This window comes from Vidua macroura, chromosome 12 (genome assembly GCF_024509145.1).
Source record: "Vidua macroura isolate BioBank_ID:100142 chromosome 12, ASM2450914v1, whole genome shotgun sequence".
Lineage (NCBI taxonomy): Eukaryota > Metazoa > Chordata > Aves > Passeriformes > Viduidae > Vidua > Vidua macroura.
Genome location: NC_071582.1, coordinates 3,014,093 through 3,034,051, shown reverse-complemented (window position 1 = coordinate 3,034,051; position 19,959 = coordinate 3,014,093). Strand labels below are relative to the sequence as shown.

Sequence of the window (19,959 nt, the reverse complement as noted above, 5' to 3'; positions counted from 1 at the left end):
AGTAATGATGTAATAGCACTGCTCAGAAAAAAACTTGTGTTTTCTAGATTGAAATTCAAATCCTGTGCAATGCAAGTCTTGTAACTGGCAAAGGGAATATCCTTTGTGCATGGAGTTCATGGGTAAAGTTATATTCATGTAGTTCAAAATAATATAAACTTACTGTAAATCATAAGAAATGGGAGCTCTTTGCAGCATATGTTCCATCTTGACCTTTGCCTTTGAAAATATGGCAGGTGATAGAGTTAATCTGTGGAGAAACAGGAATTTGGTGGAAGGGAGCTTGGTGCCAAATCCCTGAAATCCCATGAGCTGGTGCTCGGCTGCAGGGTCTGCATGGTGAGACAAGGACAAAGTGACACCATACTGATAGTGCATCAACACCCCTAAACAAGAAACTTGGCTGAACTTTGTTTAGATTGGATTCTCATTTGTTAATATTTTGACTCAGATCAGATTTTCCTCTCTTTCTGCTCTGCGTGTCAGCACCAGCAATCCCTGTGTAATTCTGTTTGACAAGTTAGCGCGGAGCTCGCTCGGAATCCCGAGCTGTCAGCAGAGTGATGGTTACATCTGCAGCCTGTGCTCCTCACTCCCTGCCTGCTCCAGTGTGCAATCAGCAAGAGATTTCAGCTTTATTAGTCTACAGTGACGGCTCTGTGTGCTGACATTGTTCAGGTTTCTGACTGACTCAATATTGCTTTTTGAAAACTATTAGAACCTGTACTATTGCCCCAAGTGAAAGGTGACACAAAAGCAGCGAGGGTAAGAAGTAGCAAGGCACAAGGGTCTCTCTGATTGATTAATGTTTTATTTTTCTGTAACAAAAATTCAAGATGAAGTTTAATAACCCTGAAAAGGAAACAAAATGGAGGAAAAATATTTTGAATAAGGAAAAATTAGGTTATGACATTTGCTAGGGTTGATTTCAATGAGGCTAATTCTCAGTAACATTTTTAAAAGCATAGGGTATGTCTCACCCTTCACATAAATACACTGGGAATAAGGATGTTAAAAATTTTAAAACTCTCCAAGCCCTATTCGTTTGCATACAGAATCCCCTATTTTGGGGGAGCATGGGGAAACATCTCTAGATAATTTGTATGTTTCTGTCAAGGTGTTGTTCTTTCTTCTGTAACAGCTTCTGAAGTTGGCCCTGGCTTAAATGCACTGTCAATCTGCTCTTAAAAACAGAGTAAAAATAGGCAAAGAAAGGCTCTGTTGTGGAGAGACCTCTAAAAACCTGTTCCTGATCCTCGGAGGTTCATGGCCAGCAGCTGCTGGAGGAGTCAGTGGTGTGCTGATGCCACCTGAGCTGTGCTGCCTTGGTGCTGAGCTGTGCTTGTGTTGGATAATTTGGAGTTATATGGCTTTTAGTGTTTGCCTTTATCCTGCCATGCACCCTTGTTGTCTCCAGACACCTCTTTGAGCTGCATGTTTGTGTCTGTAAAAGTTCTTTGTGCTTTGTGTTTGTCTGCTGTTCTGTCAGCCTTCAAGCACCCTGGTTTTGGGGCTTTCTTTGCTGTTCACGCATCCCGAGGAGTTTGCAGTGAAATTGTTGGTTATTTCCTGTCTCTAAATGCCTGTTGTCAGGTACCAGCTGTCTTTGTCACTGTCTATAGAGTTGCCTGCAAAAGTTTTTCAGATCTCTCTTTTCTTCCAGTTTTGTGATAAATTTATCCTGACAGTCCTCTCTGTGCATTAATCTTCTTTGAATAGCTTGTTCACATGAGCTTCCGTAATTGATAGCCTCGCCTGGAACTAAAATTATTTAACCTGTCAAGCTCTTTTCTTTCACCACAACCCTCGGATCTTATTCTTCTTTTGTTGTGGCTCTCGATTTTGTTTTAGAAAGAGTAATTGTGAGCCTGTAGGGTTCTTATTTTTAGGCAGTCTATTGATGAAGACCTGAAGTTCCTTAAATGATGAGGCAATCTGTGTGCCTTATCTTTAGGGCTTCTCTTGAAATCCCACAGGGGTTTCATTGGTTTTGCTATTAGAATGATCTTCAACAGCAGCAAATAAATGACTCCATGGTTTGCATGCCCACAATTCATTTTTTCTCGCATTAGAATGTTGTTTTAGCTGTTTCTTGGTGTCTGTGGAAGTAAGATTCTTTGGCTGCTGCAGCTTTTGCTGCTGGAGGTTTGTGTTGTTTGGCCCTTGAACTGCCAGTCCTTTCTCCAATTTTCATCATATTATTTCACCTCCTCCACCAGAAGATCTTTTTTTTTTTTTTTTTTTTTTTTTTTTTTTTTTTTTTTTTTTTGTTTCTGTGCCATTCCTTGCAGCACTTCTTGAGCCTGACCATGTGCTATGGACTGGCATCCCCACCTCTCTCCCACTGCCTTTCTTGTAGTTGTGGTTGTCAGTAGTGACCTGTGTATTTTTGAAGATCTTCATTCGGTCATTTTGTCACTCCCATTTCATTCCTGAAATAATTTATTGCTCTTCTCTTGATATCACCTAACTAGAATTTGGATTTGCTTGTTTTGCCAGGTAGAATATCATATTATGCCGATGTGTTTTCCTTGTCCAAACACCCTCTACAATTTTTGGATGTGTAGTAGATAAAAGGGAGAAATTGTTTCCTGTGAGGGTGCTGAGGCCCTGGCACAGGTTGCCCAGAGAAGCTGTGGCTGCCCCTGGTTCCCTGGAAGTGTCCAAGGCCAGGTTTGATAATATTTTCTGCAATATTTTGCTATTTCTCACTATGTTTTTTTGTGGACCTTCCCCATATCATCAGATAATTGAGCTTGAAAGGGGCCTTGGGACATCTGGAGTTCAGCTGTTTGTTCAGAAGAGCTCTGAGGTGCCACCAGGTCACTTGGCATGTCATTGTATGTGAAGTACCCGCGTCTGTTACTGATGTGTCCGGTGACATTTTCCTCTGTCCCTTCATTCCGGCCAAGGGACACTGTTTTTTCATCAGCACATACCACGATGTCCATGCTGTCCCAGCTGTGTTTAACCAGGTCAGAATTCTGGTTATGCACTGATATTTCTCATTTGTGTTCTGTGTTCCATATACTTCCCACCTCTGGTTAGCCAGCAAGGACATTTGGTAGGTTTTCCTCTCTCCATGTCCTTGTAAAAATCCTCTTCCCTTCCCCGAGGAGCTGTATCCTGGCTGGATTTTTGGTTCCATTCTCCCCTGTCTGGTTTGCCTAAAGCAAGAGGGGAGAATGATGTGCTGCTTGGTCTTTGTAGCAAGAACTGGAAGCATCTGGCCTTGCCCTAATTCAGGTGGTGCTGGACTTGTGTTCTGCAGGAGTGTTTGTAATTACAAAGTCTGCTCCATGTGCCAGTGAGATCCATGAAATATGTCTCATTAGCAGCAGTGTATTTTAAGCCGTTTCACACCTCTGCCACTCCAACAAATGATGCTGAATAATGTTGGAGAGAAGGAGCTGTGATAATTTAATGAAGTGTCCACAGATGGCTGGACTTATTAATTTTTTAGCAGGGTTGGGGTGAGGAGCTGATGCACTAACAAAATAGGCGGCATCTTTGTGATCGCTGCGCTGCTGAAGGGTAGCAGATGTTGGAGCTGTCCTAACAATAGGGGATCATGTTCCCATTCTCCACTACCTCCTCATGGTGCTGAAATCTCCACACTTCCCAAGAGGCTGTTTGGGGAAAGGAGTCATAGTTACGGATTTGTCACGAGTTCAAATTCGATCAGGCAGACAGGAATGGGGGAAAATTCAAGTGGCTGAAAATTGTGAGCAGTTTGTGGGATCATTCACAGGCTAGTTGGATGAATTTCAGATTGAGAGTGGAAGCTGTAGGGTGGAATGTTTGGAGATGGTGCTGCTGGAGTTTAGAGTTGGGTAAGTTAGGAGAAACTTGAATGGAAGTTAACTCTGGGCAGCAAAGGCTTTTCACAGATGGTATCCAGGAGGGAACAGGATGGAAAACCTTGCCAGCTTCTCCTGTGCTGTACTTTTTCCATATTGCAGTAGAAACGGGGGAAAAAACAGAAAACATTTGCTGAGCACATCGAGATGTCACAAGAAGGCCTGAAACCAGCCTTGGGAAAATGTTAATTGCACAAACATGTGATGTGTGTGTTTAGAGCAGTTTAATGCTTGTATGAAGTGTTATCTTAAATTCCAGTCAGAGCAGTGGCAACAGAGGGGACACAAGTGAGGAAAACTCATAGAGGCTTGTGACCACTTGTACAGCCCTGCCGGAGGCAGGAAAAGAGGTCTCCTCCCCAGCTTTCTGTTCCCTAGAGATGAGGAGAGGGTTCTCTTTTCTCACTTCCCTTTTGCAGTGTTGATTTGGTGAGGTGGGTCCCAAAGGGTTGGTAGGACTCTGTGGGGATTAAACGTGTGTGGCAATGGCATCTACATAAACCAGAGCAGCGTTTGCAGTGTTGCTGGCAGGCTGCAGAGCACAGGCAGCTGTGACTCTGGAGTTATTGCACTCAGGTGAGCAAGGTATTTAGTAATGGTTGATAATGAAGCTTTTTTCCTTTCGGTCTCCTTGGAAATGATTGGCACTGGCTGCAGTTGCAGGGAGGCTGCTGAACTAGATTGGCATCTGGCTCAGGGCAGTGAGTTCCCTGATTCTGCAGACTCTAGGAGATGAAATACTGGCTCCATTGAGGGCAGGAGACCACAGCCAGAATTTTAACCATCTGTGTTTTCCAGGAGCATGGGAATTATTGCTCTTCTAGGCACATCTTTTTCAGAAATGGAGACAATGGGCCACAAATCTCAGTAACGCTGAGACTGGGAATGCTGATTGAATGCACCACATTTGCATTCATAGATTGTTAATTCACATTCCTGCCATTGCTCTGGGCTTGGATGAGGGGAAGGAAGAAACAAAAGGGAAGGAGAAAAGAGGCACAGAGTTGACTTCCCCACATTCTCTGCCATTTGCATTGTCCTAGCAGAAATGAGGGGTTTGGGATGCATCTAATCCCTGTTATATGTACATGAGTGCACTGTTGCTTATGTGTTCTGCCTGTGTTTAGAGAACATTCCAAATGGAAAATCATCCTTCCTAAATTGAGTTTATTAACCTGCATTCTTGTTAGGTCAGTAGTATTTTCCTTTGGTGTCCTGAAATCAATACCTAATGTATGTGCACTGCCACAGAATGATTAATGTATGTACAAACATGAAAAAATTGTCTTCAATGTCAGAAGCCCAAAGTGTCATTTATCATGACATTCATTTGCCAAAAGATGGGCTGGTGTCTTCAACTGATTGCCCTGCAACACATGGGTGAGGAGTACGGGCTGCTTCCTCAGTTAGGAGTGTATCTTCCATCCCTGGCAGTGCCCTTGGCCAGGTTGGACGGGGCTTGGAGCAGCCTGGGACAGTGGAAGGTGTCCCCACACATGGCAGGGGGTGGCACTGGATGGGCTTTAAGGTCCCTTCCAACCCAAACCATCCTGGGATTCTACTCACCATTAGAACTTCTTGCTCAGCCTTCTTGATTGATGTGTTTGGGAAATAGCAAGCACTGAGAAAAAAGTATCCATTTTTTTTAAAGTTAACTTTAAAAATGGTTTTAAAAGTGTTTGTAGTTTAACTAGACTGAATTGGCTTACATGATAATGCCTCTAAAAATTATTATAGAAAGTTAGGAAATGCTGGCGTAGAAGTTGATAATTGATGTTTTGAAGAGAGCAGCTCTGTAATGCAGAGGTTCTGGGCTGGGAGATGAAAGGGTATTTTCTAGGCTCACTGCTGCAGGAGGTGTGCCAGCACTCTGGGACCTGCTCCTGGATTTATAAACAGGTCTCCAAATTAATAGCAATTAAGGCCTGGATTTGGAGTGCTTTTTATGATGCATCATGATTGTTTTGTGGTTGTTTGTTAGCTAAAGCAAAGGGTCCTCCTCCACAATGGAGGCTTTTAAGCAGTGCAAATTGCCAATAATTGTAGAATAAGAGAAAATTACTCTTTAGGACAAAATTATAGGCTAGGTTAAAATATATATTTTAAAACCACACAGGACTATGACGAAATACAGGTTTTAGTGGCATTTAAGATGACTTGGAAAATGATCTGTAATTTCATTTCTAGTGAGTAATGAAACCATCTTGAATAAAGCTTATTTAACCTCAATGGAGCACCTGCACACAACAGAAGGCACAAGGTCTGTCTTGTCCAGGAAATGAACAGTACTTGTAAGAGATTAAAATTAAAGCATATTTGAGCTGTATGTGAGAAATTGCAGGGCTGCAGTCCTCCAGGAACGTTCCTGCTTGTGCTTGAAGTTGCCAGTATGGGGCTGTACCAGTGGGAGCTGCTGGGAGCAAAGAGATGGCAACAGGTGAGGTAAAAACAGAAGTCACAAGGTCACCTGACTAAAGGAGGAGACCCAGGATTCCCTCCCAGTATGGGGAAAGAACTGGCTTAATATGCAGGGCTCTTAATAAATGAGAATATTGAGAGAGATAAGAATCGAGGTAATTATGAACATATAATGGGTTCTGTTAAGAAGGAGATTTTCAGAAAGGACAGATGCTTCAGAGACTGGAGTTCAGAGGCTCAGGGTTAACAGCCTCATCACTGTAAGAACAACCCATTTACCCACTATTAGTGGGTAAATTAGTGAGTGTGGCAAATGAGGAGACCTTGTTACCCTTGGTTTCACAGGGAGAATTAAGTAATGCTCCAGACTGACTAATGATGGAACTTCTGAGTGCAGTGTGCAAAGTCGGGCAGGTGCAGAGACACCTTGGGATTGTGCTGGGACAGAGGGATGGGTGATTCAGGAGAGGAAAAGATTACTTGGGTTCTAGGATTGATTGTGCAGAGCCACTGAGATGGTTCCATCTTTTGGGAAGATCTTTTCAATAGACAGAGAAGCAGTTTTGTAATATTGCTGTGGACACACTGGGGTTTGTCTTTCTGCCAGGAGTGGTTGGTGGGAGAGCAGGAGGCATTGGGGGTCAGTTGGAGCAAGGGAGGTTCTGACTGGGTTTAAAGAGGGAGTTTGCTCCATGAGGTAGAACAGGTTGCCCAAGGGTTGTGCAGTCTCCACCCCTTGGGGATTTTTGAGGTCTGACTGGACAAATCCCTGAGTAACCTGCTCTGACCTTGTAGTTAATTCTGCTCTGGCTGGGTCCCTTCCTTCCAAAATTATCCTACCATTCTGCATCTTTAAAGGTGGATAGGGTGTTAGGGGAACGAGGGAGAGAAACTCAAGATTGTAGCTTCATTAAGCAGGAGGAAAATTGAAAGAAAGAAGTTGGATTTTTTGTTCCTGTGAATACCTTGGAGGGACTGATGGATAAATATCAAAGATGCAAAATAATACCAAAACAAGGTCAAGATGAAAGGACTGCAAGTTGATTGGAAGTACACTGGGAGGGGAAACTAGAAACAGAAAGTTTCTTGGAGGAATAAAGTTATGGAAGGCGTCCCCAGGTGGGACTGAGAGAGGGAAGAAAATATGTAACAGTTGGAGATGAACTGTTCAGGGTTATGGAAGGAACTGGACAGGACAGAAGTGATTTATATGTTAGGGTATATAAATCCTAATCCTAAATGTTAGAATATATGAATCCTCCTCCAGTCTGGCTGTCCTGCAGGACTGGGCCTTCTACTGGTGCATTTCCCAGTGCATTTATGATAGGTATTAAGTGAGACTTGTGAAAATAAGGGGTTGAACTGTGGCGAATTTATCATTTCCATGTGCAGAACACTTAGGATGGGGTGACTGTGGCTGGCTGCCCATCCAGCTGTGCCCTCGTCCTACTCCTCAGCAGGATGGAGAGGAAATAAGATTAAAGTTACTGAGTCAAGATGGGATCACTCCCCGTTACTGTAATGGCAGAACAACCTTGACTTGCAGAAAATTAATTTAATTTCTTGACAACTGAAGTAATCTGAGTGGTAAGAAAAAAACCAAACTAAAGTACTCTCCCTGCTGGTTCCCCATTTCAACTCCCTGCCTTCATTCCTAATTCTTCAGCCTCATGCTCTACCCTGGTCTCCCCAGGGTGACACCCAAAGCTGCCCTTCCTCCTCTCCCTCCTCCTCCTCAGACCTGCCCACTCCAGGATTGTGCCTCACACTTGCCTCACTGTCCCGTAGTTTTCCCTGTCTTGGATGTTCTTCATGGATGTGCCTCCAGCTTCACTGGCTGCCTCAGCTGTGGCTCCATGGAACCAGCTCCAGCTGTGCCCCCAGCCTCTTCCCACAGCTCCCACAAGGGTTTGGCCTCCCCAGCCCAACTGTGAAGCCATTAAGTGGGCTCTGGGTGTTTCTGGAGAACATTTTTATTTTTATGGAAAAGGTGACACGGTGCAGCACTGCTGGGTCAGCTCTGTGGTGTGCCCTGGAGAAACTCCGGTCTCAGCCACACTGAGAATGTTCATATGCAAATATTTATCTCAGTATTTACCTTGTGGCACTGTACAGGAGGTGGTAAGTGAAGGTGTTTTGTAGGCTGCATTGTAGAAGCTGTGGCTGCCCCATCCCGGGAAGTGTCCCAGGCTGGACAGGGCTTGGAGCAGCCTGGGATAGTGGAAGGTGTCCCTGCCCATGGCAGGGGGTGGGACTTCAAGATCCCTTCCAAACCAAACCATTCCAGGATTCTGTGATTATTGGGTTTGTTTGCCTTTACACCATACATGTTTAGCATTGTCCTGTCAGCTCTTAAGGTTTTTAAAGAGTCAGACAGCATCTTAACTTTTCCAAAACTTCATTCTTGAGTCTTGACTTGAACTTCCAATCTTTGGTGTCGTGTTCAGAACATCTCAAATTCATTGCTCTTCTGGTTTTCTTGCAGGTCTGCCCAGGTTCACGAGCCAGCCCGAGCCCACCTCTGTGTACCGCGGCGGCAGCGCCGTGCTGGGCTGCGAGGTGACGGCCGAGCTGGCGCCGCTGCTGCGCTGGGAGCGCGACCGCCAGGCACTGGCCCCCGACCCGCGCGTGCTGCAGCTGCCCGGCGGGGCCCTGCTGCTCACCAACGCCTCGGACGCCGACGCGGGGCTCTATCGCTGCGCCCTCGACAGCGGGGGCACCCCCAAGTACAGCGACGAGGCCGAGCTCAAAGTCCTGCCAGGTACCCACTGCTGCTCTCTGCACTGAGCTAATCCAGGCCCTGAGCGCTTCAGGGGTGGGCACTGAAGGCAATCACAGGCTGCTTTCGTGTATTTAATGGTTCAGCTTTTAAGGCATTTCGGGGAAAACATTTTTAAAAGCCACCAGTAATACACTTCCATTGGGATGTGATAGAAAGGGGGAACTGACTGTTTCTTTGAGTATAAATGTTTGGGGACTTCTGTATTTTTTCAGGTTGAATTCAATGTTTCAAACCCTGTGGAAACTTCGCAAAGAAATCGGTGCTTAGTCTGTCGCTCTTGGGATGCTTAAGCTGAGGTGTTTTTAGTTCTTCCCATATTCAGCAAGTTCTGACCATCTAAACATTGGGACCTTTGGGGAAGTCTCCAACTCAGAGTCTTTGTCCACAGGCCCTGAGCTCTTCACAGTGGTTGGAAACAGGCTGGAGACACTCACAGGCTGCCTTCCCATATTTAATGGTTCAGCTTTTAAGACATTTTGGGGAAAGACTTCTTTAAAAAAAACCCCAACAATATACTTCTATTGTGACACGATACAAAATGGGAATTGACTGTTTCTGTGAGTATAAAAGTTTGGGGATTTCTCTTTCTTGGGTTGAATCCCATGTGGAAGCTTTGCAAAGAAATTGGTGCTCTAGTCTGTCGCTCTTGGGATGCTTAAGTTGAGGTGCTTTTAATTGTCCCAGTATTCTGGAAATTCCGACTGTCTAAGCAATGGGACCTTTTGGGAAGTCTCCAACCCTCAGAGGGGTTGACATTTTATTCTGGGAGGTTCAGCTTTGCCTGTTGTGCTGAAATGTTGAGATATTTTTGTTAGAACAGAAGTCCAGTGCTGATGTAAACTGTTGGCACATTCAGTGTGTTCTGTTCCCAGTGACACCACCAGCTGTTCTTATACAAAGGTTTGAAAAGTGACCAAAAATAGGACAGGAATGTGGGTTGTGCTTTCCCAAACTAGGGAAATACAGGCTGTGTTTTATATGAGGTTCCTTAATTGTTCCCAGAGCTGTCTCTTCTGGATTAGTCTCCATGTTGGAATTCTCATTCAGTTGTTACTCTTGCAGAGCTGCTGGAGGGAGTTGCTGAGTTTCCATCTTGGGAAGCTCTCGGGGTTAGGCTGGACAATGTCTAGTTGGCCTGACCTGGTGTGGGCAGCAGGTGGGGGCACCTTCAGGGGTCCCTTTCAAGGAATAGTTCTGTTTCTTGTGTCTATGGCCCTTCTCTACTTAGAATACTAAATTATTCTATAAAATACCCTAATTTTTACAATTACAGCCTTCTTTTGAAATTGGGATGTTGGAAATCAATCATGCTTAAAGTAGGACTGTTTCATTCAGTTCTTTAGCCTTTCCAAAGCCTTGTCTCTTCTCCAACTAAGGATATAGGGTTTGAAGAAAAGCACTTTTGGAAAAGATGCTTGATTGAATTCCTGTTGTTTGGATTGCCTTCATGTTTCTGCAGGCCTTCAAATGCTGAGGATTTTGCTGATTTTTTTTAATGGAAACGGAAGATTTCTTGAAAACTTCTATATTACACTGATCTTTTGAATCCTTTTTGGCTCCAGCTGTAGTTTCCGTGCTTTTGTAATGCTTTGCTGAAAGTGATGAAATAGAGCTGTGCTAACGGATTCAAATGGTGCTGTTTCTTTGCTCCATCATGAATCCAAAAGTATCGATAGTGAAGTTTGGTAAAATCCCTCCCTGCAGGCTTTTTTTTAAGAAAGTGGGATTAAGCTGTTGAAGGGAAAGCTCCCTTAGTCTTGAGCAGCCCTGTAATTGATTGTTTGGCCTGAGAAGTATTTGAAAGAAGGATTTGAATTAATCTGTTCTTTATTCACTTTATTCCTCTTTTAAGTGGTTATCTGATGTGTGGCTGACAGTGAACCCACCACTGCTTCCCAGGCTTTGAAACACACCCAGCACACTCCTGCATCCCAGAGATTTGCATCCTCAGACAGTGTTCTGCTGCTTAAATGTTCTGCTTTGTCTGATACCAGGCTGCCACTGAGCAGAAAGATGCATTTCTGAGCTCTGCCACTTCACAGTGGGTGCTTTCAAACAGAGGACTGCAAAGGAAAAATGTCACTTAACTTTGGGATCCAGTTTCCATTTACCTGTGAGCTGAACTCCCTTCTGGGAGCTTGGAGCAGTCAGAGTGGAGTCTCCAGGGAATCATCCTGGCTCCTCTCCATGTAAGAATGGCTGCCTGGAGATGTTGTATCCCTGCTTGGCAGCCTGGCTGGCTCCACATGCTGCTCCAGGTCCCTGTCACTTCGTTATTCCCCATGCACAGCAGGGCAGGCAGAGCACTTCCTGCCAGGGATGTGGGCAGAGCTGCAGGGATGGGGCTGGCTGATCCAGGACTGCTCAGAGCTTGGCTGCCTCTGCTTGTGCCAACTCCCACACGGGATTTCCACCTGTTCTGCTTCCCCCAAGTGTCCTGGCACCTCCTCGTGTTGTGCCTTGGAGCTTGTGTCTGCCCTGAGCTCAGTGCTGTGAACACTCAGTGTTATTTTTAGTGTTTTGAGCTGAAGAACACCAAAACAACAACTTCCTGAAATGCCTGCAAGTAGCACCTCGGGCCCAAGTGAGAGAGCAGCCAAATATGTGTGTGATGAGACACAGAATGTGCTTCATCCAGGGAGCAGGAGCAGAGTAGGTGCAGAATACTCTGTCCCCATTTTAGGGGGCCAGAAATAGTTTGAGGCTTTGTCCATTTGTGGAGCTTTGCTGCCATAGCACCCTCAAACACCCCTCAGAGTGCTGGTAATGCAGGAGTTAGTGCAGCGTGAGCAGGGGTTACCCAGCCCAAAGTGCAGCTGCTCTGTAGGGCTCACTTCATCTGGGTAGGGTGCAGGGCACAGACAGAGGGTACACCCTGTAGTAGGGACTGAATAAACGTGCCCATGGCTTGTGCTTCTTCTTAAGTGTGGGAAGAAGAAGGAACAAGCCCCTGTCAGCTTAATCCTATGTAGAGCTACTTCAGAAGATTCCCTGTTTTCATAAGGATGGAAAGCCGTGGTGGGGCGTTTTTGTTTTGTTACTTCAGCATGCACATTCCTTGGTTGTTGTATTTTACTTGGGGTCAGTCACTGCTGCAATAATTTAATTTTCCAGCATGTAAAAGCACTTCCTCAGGAAGCTCCCTGATGAAACCCAAGGCTTGCTGGACAAACTCAAGCCTTCTCCTTTCTTTCCTAAATCTCTGCTACCTGGTGGAAGTACCAGTTTCAGGGCTGTAGTTTTGAGCTGGAGTAGTTTCCCAGGGAGCTGGAAGAGTGAGAATCCCAAAAGTGGGGAATCATTTTGCATGTCTGGAGGAAATGATAAGAGGCTCTCTCCAAGGCTGGGGGAGGCTCTGGCAGAGGCTGTGGGTGAGGTGGGGATGGAATCCTCTGGAGGGGCAGGAAAGGAATTAGAGTTTTCATTTGTGATTTTCTTTGGGTGGTTGGATTTTGGTTCAGAGGGTTTTTGGTGGTTTCTAACGTGCCCATCTTCTGACTTTGCGTCTGGTGCCAGCTGTGTCGTGTCCTGTTTGCAGATGCCGAGGAGCCGCAGAGGCTGGCGCTGCTGAAGCCGCCCTCGTCCCTCAGCCGGCTGCCCGGGCAGAGCGCGGTGTTCCCCTGCGTCGCTGCGGGGTTCCCTCCTCCCCTCATCAGGTGGACAAGGAACGAGGAGGAGCTTCCCACTGACGGGTGAGTGATGGCTGACAGCCTGTCCTTGTCCAATGGCAGCAATCCAGCTGGAGTCAGGATTTGGGATTAGTGCTCACCTTCCTCTGGGCTTGAAACCTGGAGTGCAGAGGCTGATCCCAAATGCTGGAGGGCTTCAAGACTCGGTGTTGGGATAAGGAAGGCAGTTCAGGAGACTTTGGTACACTGTCAGGGTATTTTTTGCAGCCTTTTGAAGCTGAGAAATCTTGTCCGAAGCAGGGAGGTTATTAAGAATAGATTACTTTTAGACTGGCACTGGAGTAGAAGCAGCAATTGAGGGAATAAGGACACTGAAGGAAAAGGAGGATGACTTGGGGTATTCTGAGTGTGAAGCCCTGCACTCATTCTTTCTGCAGTGGAAATGTTCACTCTGTGTCAGAATGTCCCACAGGAGTGGAAGAATAAGTGTTTAAAGCAAAATGACACATTTTCTTGTTAAAATAGAATAATAAAACCGTAGACATGATGGCAAAAAATCAGTGAGCTTTCAGAGATGTATAGAGTGAGAACTTATACATTGTCATTGCTGGCATAGTCAGAATAATGTGGTAGAAAATCTGTATAAAAAAGCAGAACAAACCTTATCAAGGCTGTTTTTGTCCATGTAATGAACATGCTTCCTAGAACCAGGATTGCAAACAGATATTTGAATGTTTTCCATGTCCCTCAAAGTCAGCAGTGAGATTAATGGGGAGCCAAGTTAATCATGGAACAAGGAGGGGTAAACTGTGACACAGCAGCCAGAACAATGCTCAAGTCTCTGCAGCACCAGGGATATAATATATCTCTTTTTTGGCAACTCTTAAATTAAAAGAATCCAGGAGCTGGTAATTTGAACTGTCTTTGATGGGAGGCTGCTGTGGGAAATGACAAACAGCCCCTGAGAGATGGTACTGTGTCAGTGTGAAGGCACATGATTTAAACTCAGGAGGTTTTATAAATATAAGAACTCGCTCCCCTACAAAAGCTGGTGCAGTCTCATTGGAGCAGCACAATCAAATGGGATGAAATGGCAGAATAAATGTGCCTGGCAAGATCTGAATTTGTTGTTCTTGTATGTAAAGTGATGTCATGTCACATCTTTAGGAAGTTTTGATGCCCTGTCCTTCTCTAGGTTGTGGCACATTCAGGGCACAGGGAGGTTAAAGCTCTCCTTTTATTTTCTTGATTTTTTGAAACATAAAGCCCAGATTTTCCCACCACTGAATACAGTGCTGTTAATTCCCTTTGGAATTTGCTTCCCTCCTTCTGTGAGGTTGCCATGAGCACTTCTTAGGGCTTCACAGGTATTTTCTTTTTCTCATAATTCAGAGTAAGAAATTGTTCTGGAGGGCTGGAGCATAACATTAGTAAATATACTTGATCTTCAAATGTACACAATTTCAACCAAGTCTAACCTGATTTTTCAGAATATTTAGCATTAGTTTTTAGTGTTTTGCCTTTTGTTACAAGAACGGGTTCCAGTTGACTTTTTTCTTCTTGCAACACTTAGCTCTTTCCTTAAAGTGAAACGTGTGCTCGTTGTAGGTTTGAGTTTTAAGGTAGGTAAAGGTAGAAACTTGGTCTTTTTCCCCTCTGTGGGGTAAACTTTTGTCACTGCTCCTTCAAGTGATCAAACTGAGCCAAAGCTCCCAAGTCTGCTGCTTGTCACTGTGGCTGAACAGGGAAGAGATTCAAAGAGCTGAGAACAGAAACCTCTTAAAACTCCATTTACCCTCCAGCTATTGTGTTATTGGTGTGAATAGAATAACTAGAAAATCTCCAGAAATTAAGATTCTTTGTTGGAGAAAAGCCTGCAGTTACTGTTGCTAAATAGCTACCTTAGCTTGTTATGCGTGGTCTGTTAATGCAATTACAAATTAAATCACATTTAATTTGTATTAAAATCCCCTTTTGATATAAAAGTATGACTTTCTTAGCATGGCTTTTCTTTATCCCAAGAAAAAACTGATTCTTTTCATCTGGGCAGGTTTTAATGTCCCTTCTGCCTGGGAAAAGCTCTGAAATCCCTGGTTTGTTTATGCACACCCCCACCCCAAACATTAACATATATGTAGATATAGCCATATATAATGGGACATTTCTCTGTGTGTGTCTGGGCTTAGGAAACAGAACTCAGACAGCATGGGGAGGTTATCCCTAATTTTGACCCCTTGTTAAAGGGTTTTACACAAAACCTTATTTTTACTTTTGTCATAACTGTGGTAATTAATGAATACAAAATCAAATGTTCACCTTTCAAGTTGTATTCCTAAGGAGAATATGGCTAGGAGCCTGTATGTGTAGGAAAATAGATTAATTTTAAGGATAGGAAGTGGTGGGGTTTTGGTATTAAACATTTGTTATAAGATCTGGAGAAAAGGGAAGACGATTAAATTTGATGGATTATTTGTTGATGACTGCAATAAGATTTATGTTAATGGATAAATGTGAGTAAACTTGAGTGATGGCAGCTTTGGCAGTTGTTCAGACAGCCTGTAATGCAATATATTGTGAAATTAGTTGCTGTGATAAAATATTTTCCAAATTAATTAGAGTGTGAGAGAAGGAAGCTTTGGGTGTTGGATGAGAAAAGGAAGTTTACTCAGTGCTCCAAGTTTCCATTGGAACAAGGCTCTTAGAACTCCAAGGAATCCTTCTGAACTCACTAACTTGAAGATTTTTAAAGAAATCTGATGGAGAGACTGCTAACTTCTTGGTTCTCCATAAAGAATGCCACTAAAGACTAAGAAGCTTTCCCTTGAATTGGTTCACTGGTCCAGCTTGTAGTCTTCATATTTTATAGTTTTCCCAAAACTCCACTGTCTGTAAAGAAAGGAGAAGACTAAACCCTGCTCTAGGTTGAGGTGGAGCTCCAAAGCCCAAAGGAAGGCTCCAGCCTTCTGTGTGTGATCCATGGTGGCAGGTGGCACATGGACAGACATCATCCATGGGCTCAGCACTGGGAATATCCTCCTGCTTTTCCAGCTGGATTGGCTCCATGGACTGAGTCAGGAGTATCTCTGCCAGGAATTTGAAGAATGCTGAGGGAAATGGAAGGAAGCAGGGAAGGCACTGAAGCGATTGGAATAAATCTTAGGCCCTTTATGGGAAACTTCCTTAAATAAAATCTCCTGTAGTGTCAACATTGCTTGGTACAAAAGGTTAGAATGGAGGTGTTCTGTTCAGGCTGAGTAGCTCTTCAGGTTTGAGCCAACCTGGAGCCTTTCTTACCTAGTGAATATTTTTTATTTCAGTCTCCAGTCTGGCTGAGGATCCTGCTGTGTGAAGGGTCTGTTCTTCAGCAAGTGCAGGATTCATTTTGTGCTTTTGACAATTCCTGACTTGGAAAGGGAAGTTCCAGGTGACTGCCCAGGTGGATTTGTCCCCAGGACTTGGGACACAGGCACAGAGAAGTGTCTGGAAGATGATCTGCTCTGAAAACTTGGCAGTGTGTGCTCCAACAGCATATATTGTATCTTCATTTATATTGGGACATGTCTTGTGGGAGAAGGAGCAAATGCAGGTGCCATGGGTTCTGAAAAACCTGCAGTAGATGAGATGGTTCATCTGAAACTAAACCATTGAAAAGACTTGAGCAGTGACATTTTAATGTCTGTAAAGTCTAGCAAGCTCTGCAGCAGGTTTCCACTGTTCAGTTTAGCAAAATTTCATGTAATTGAAAAATTCCTGCAGAAACATGGTTGTACATGTAATACTTCCCTACAGTGAGGGGATGACAGCTGAGGGCACTTGTGCCATGTTCATTTCTGCTCTGCTGCCTGTGCTCACATGATGTCTGTGATTGTATGATCACATCCTCATCCCTAATGCAGGGTTTTCCTTAGTGCTTCCCACAAATGTGTGAGATTCCCATTATTACACACTTCTGTTTGCAGGGTTCTGAGTGATTGGTACCAAGTGAATTACACTTGCCCAGCTCAGGAAAGGTTAAGCATGGCAGAGTAATTATGGAGATTTTTCTGGTAATAAATTCCACAAAATAATCTAATTTACTGTCTAATTTTATCTGCTGTACTTACTGAGACAGCAAATAGATTATAAGATGTTTGGGGAATAGTAATTTAAAAGAGGGAAGAAAAGCCCAAACCTCAGGGTATAACTGACAGTTTGACTACAGTAAATTAATAAAGGCTCACTATATTTTGTGATAATGAAACACAAAGAGCCTGTGAGTGAGGCATCCGGAGTAGCTCAGTAATTGTTTGTTATGGGGGTGCAAGTGAGGGCTGTATGGAATGCATATAAAAGGCTGGAATTTGATTTTCCTCTTCCCTGACATCTGAGTGATCAATCTTTGTTGTTTTTAATGACACTTCAAATTATGTTATCACTTTTATATTAAGCTGATTCTTTGTCTCCAGTGTCTGAAATCCAATTGCCTCACTCTTTTGTGAAAATCCTTCATTGTCCTTACAAAATTAAGATGTTTTGTTTTATTATAAAAGCAGCTTTGCTTTAAGTCCAGAATTTTTCCACAGCTGATTCATACAGAGGGAGTCACCAAGGAGTCTGGCAGATTAATTGTTTTCTTCTATTAAACTTCCACTGAATCACCTATTGGGAAATTGAACCAACTCTGGGTTTTGTGGAGGAAAATAATCAAAGGGAATGCAAACATGGCATATGTTGAGATGGCTGAACTGGAGAATTCCCACAAATATTCTGATGCTGCAAGTAGTTTATGAGATCCCCTAGGACAAGCTAAAGTGACAAGGAGGAATAGTTTTTAATAGTTTTAATAACATCTTAACTGCTGTCAGTAACTTTTCCAGAGGCTGGCAGAGGGAAAGGAGCACTCTAAGGCACGTGTTGCATTTAGAGGGTAACAATGGATATCCTGGAAAAGGCTTTAATGTCCTCAAAATGCCACGGACATGCTGATGGCCTTTGATCATTCCTTCAGCATGTGACAGTGGCAGTTCTTGGGGCACAGCTCCTTCCCTGCTCCATGTCCTGCTGTCCCTGGCAGATCCAGCTCCCTGCTTTCATCCCAGCCCTCAGCACATTCCCTGCTGCAAGAACAAAAAGTCAAAGCAGCTCTTTTACATAACAAAAGAAGGTTGAAAATTTCATGGATAGATGTGTCAAGGTCCAGGCTTGTCTTACCCTAGTGTTTTTCTTTAGGCCTGGTTTTAGAGCCTGTCTGATGTGCCATTCCCACGCAAGGCAAGCCTGGGACATTTTTCCCAGCATTTGAGAAACTCTGAATATGATTTTTCAAACTCGTATCTTCACTCAAATTCCTTGCACTTCTTCCAAGGCAGCCTTTCTGTAGTCCTGGTGTTCCTCATGGGAACAGTATGGCTTTCCTTACAGGGCACCTGCACAGGGACATCTCTTTGGATGCTTTTAACACTTAATACCACTTACGGTTTTGTTTGCTCTGCTTTTAAATGTAATAACCAGAAATTTGACCAGCAGTTACAGTAGGATCATCAATCAATATTTATCTGATAAATAATAGTGAGATGAGGCAAAAGGCTGTGTCCCAACAATTTACCTGTCCAAGCAGATCAGGATTAGTCCTACTGATGTAATTCTAGGAAAATTTCAAATGGAGAAAGCACCGAGGTTGATTTTTGTCCATTGGCCATTCCAAATAGAGACCAAAAAAGACTATTGTTGTAATGTTCATATATTGACAGAATTCAGTCTCTTCCTGCCCACAAGCCATGGCTTGAGAGTGCCAGGCAGGAAGCCACCAGGTTCCTTTCCCTTTTCCCCAGACTCTTCCTTTTCCAGCTGCAAATAAGAATGACTCTGGGTCAGCATTGTTGTCCTGGCTTGGGGTTCTTGGCATTTTACTGGAAAGCTTATTTGCTATTTCACGTGGAAACTTGGAGTGTTGAAGGAACTTGGAAAAGTCATGTACAAATTTGTATCAGCTGAAGGTCAGTGATGGCTGCAGTAGGAGGAGGATGTGGCTGGAGGCTGAGGGTGCTGCATGAAGTGCCACCTTTATCTGCCCCATTTAGCAGCAAAAGCAGATAAATGTAAGGGCTGGGTTAGGAACCCTTCCCTGCCCTTTGCAAGTCAGAAGGGGAGGTTCTGTACAGACCTGTTGTCACCTGATGAGTCTGTATTTTGAATTTCTTATAACCTCTATCTTATTCTGAAGTATTTAATCTCTCAGGGATGGCTTCCTTTTCACAGAAATTCAATTCCTGTACATTGTATAATGTGCACTGCTGTCCTTGTGTTGTAAAGGCACAGTCTCTCCTGTTGTACTTCCTCAGCTTTCCAAGCAGTCAGTCATTCCAGCTGGATCTGCAAAATGCCTTTTTTTTAATTATGTGATTACAATACCTGATTTTTCTTCATTTCTGGCTGCTCTTGACTAAATACCTTGGATCACATTTAATTAAGAACAAGTGAAGCTGCAAGTGCAAAAGGATGAGCTGCTCTTGTGGAATTGATAGGGTTGAACTTAATTTTCAGTGTGGGATGTGATGGTGTAATTATAACTCCTCTGTGTCCCACACGGGGTGGAGTCCATGGAATGATCCTGTCCCTCCCTGTGTGTGCAGGTCTGGCCAGGTTATCCCAGGGATCTGGGGAATGGCTGAGGCCATGTCCCTGGAATGACCCTGTCCCTGTGTGTGCAGGTCTGAGGCCGTGTCCATGGAATGACCCATGGAATGACCCTGTCCCTGTGTGTGCAGGTCTGAGGCTGTGTCCATGGAATGACCCATGGAATGACCCTGTCCCTGTGTGTGCAGGTCTGAGGCTGTGTCCATGGAATGACCCATGGAATGACCCTGTCCCTGTGTGTGCAGGTCTGAGGCCATGTCCATGGAATGACCCTGTCCCTGTGTGTGCAGGTCTGAGGCTGTGTCCATGGAATGACCCATGGAATGACCCTGTCCCTGTGTGTGCAGGTCTGAGGCTGTGTCCATGGAATGACCCATGGAATGACCCTGTCCCTGTGTGTGCAGGTCTGAGGCCATGTCCCTGGAATGACCCTGTCCCTGTGTGTGCAGGTCTGAGGCTGTGTCCATGGAATGACCCATGGAATGACCCTGTCCCTGTGTGTGCAGGTCTGAGGCTGTGTCCATGGAATGACCCATGGAATGACCCTGTCCCTGTGTGTGCAGGTCTGAGGCCGTGTCCATGGAATGACCCTGTCCCTGTGTGTGCAGGTCTGAGGCCGTGTCCATGGAATGACCCATGGAATGACCCTGTCCCT

General features: G+C 44.4%; 1 protein-coding gene across 9 annotated transcripts in view; it reads left to right on the top strand.

The window, feature by feature from the left end:
- NEO1 (neogenin 1) overlaps positions 1-19,959 on the top strand; it is a 165,739-nt gene that overhangs the window by 59,310 nt on the left and 86,470 nt on the right. For all 9 annotated transcript variants that reach the window (XM_053988462.1, XM_053988464.1, XM_053988461.1 and 6 more), the window contains exons 3-4: positions 8,764-9,039; positions 12,599-12,752. In XM_053988462.1, the coding sequence (XP_053844437.1) occupies positions 8,764-9,039; positions 12,599-12,752 (430 nt within the window). The remainder of the gene's footprint in view (positions 1-8,763; positions 9,040-12,598; positions 12,753-19,959) is intronic.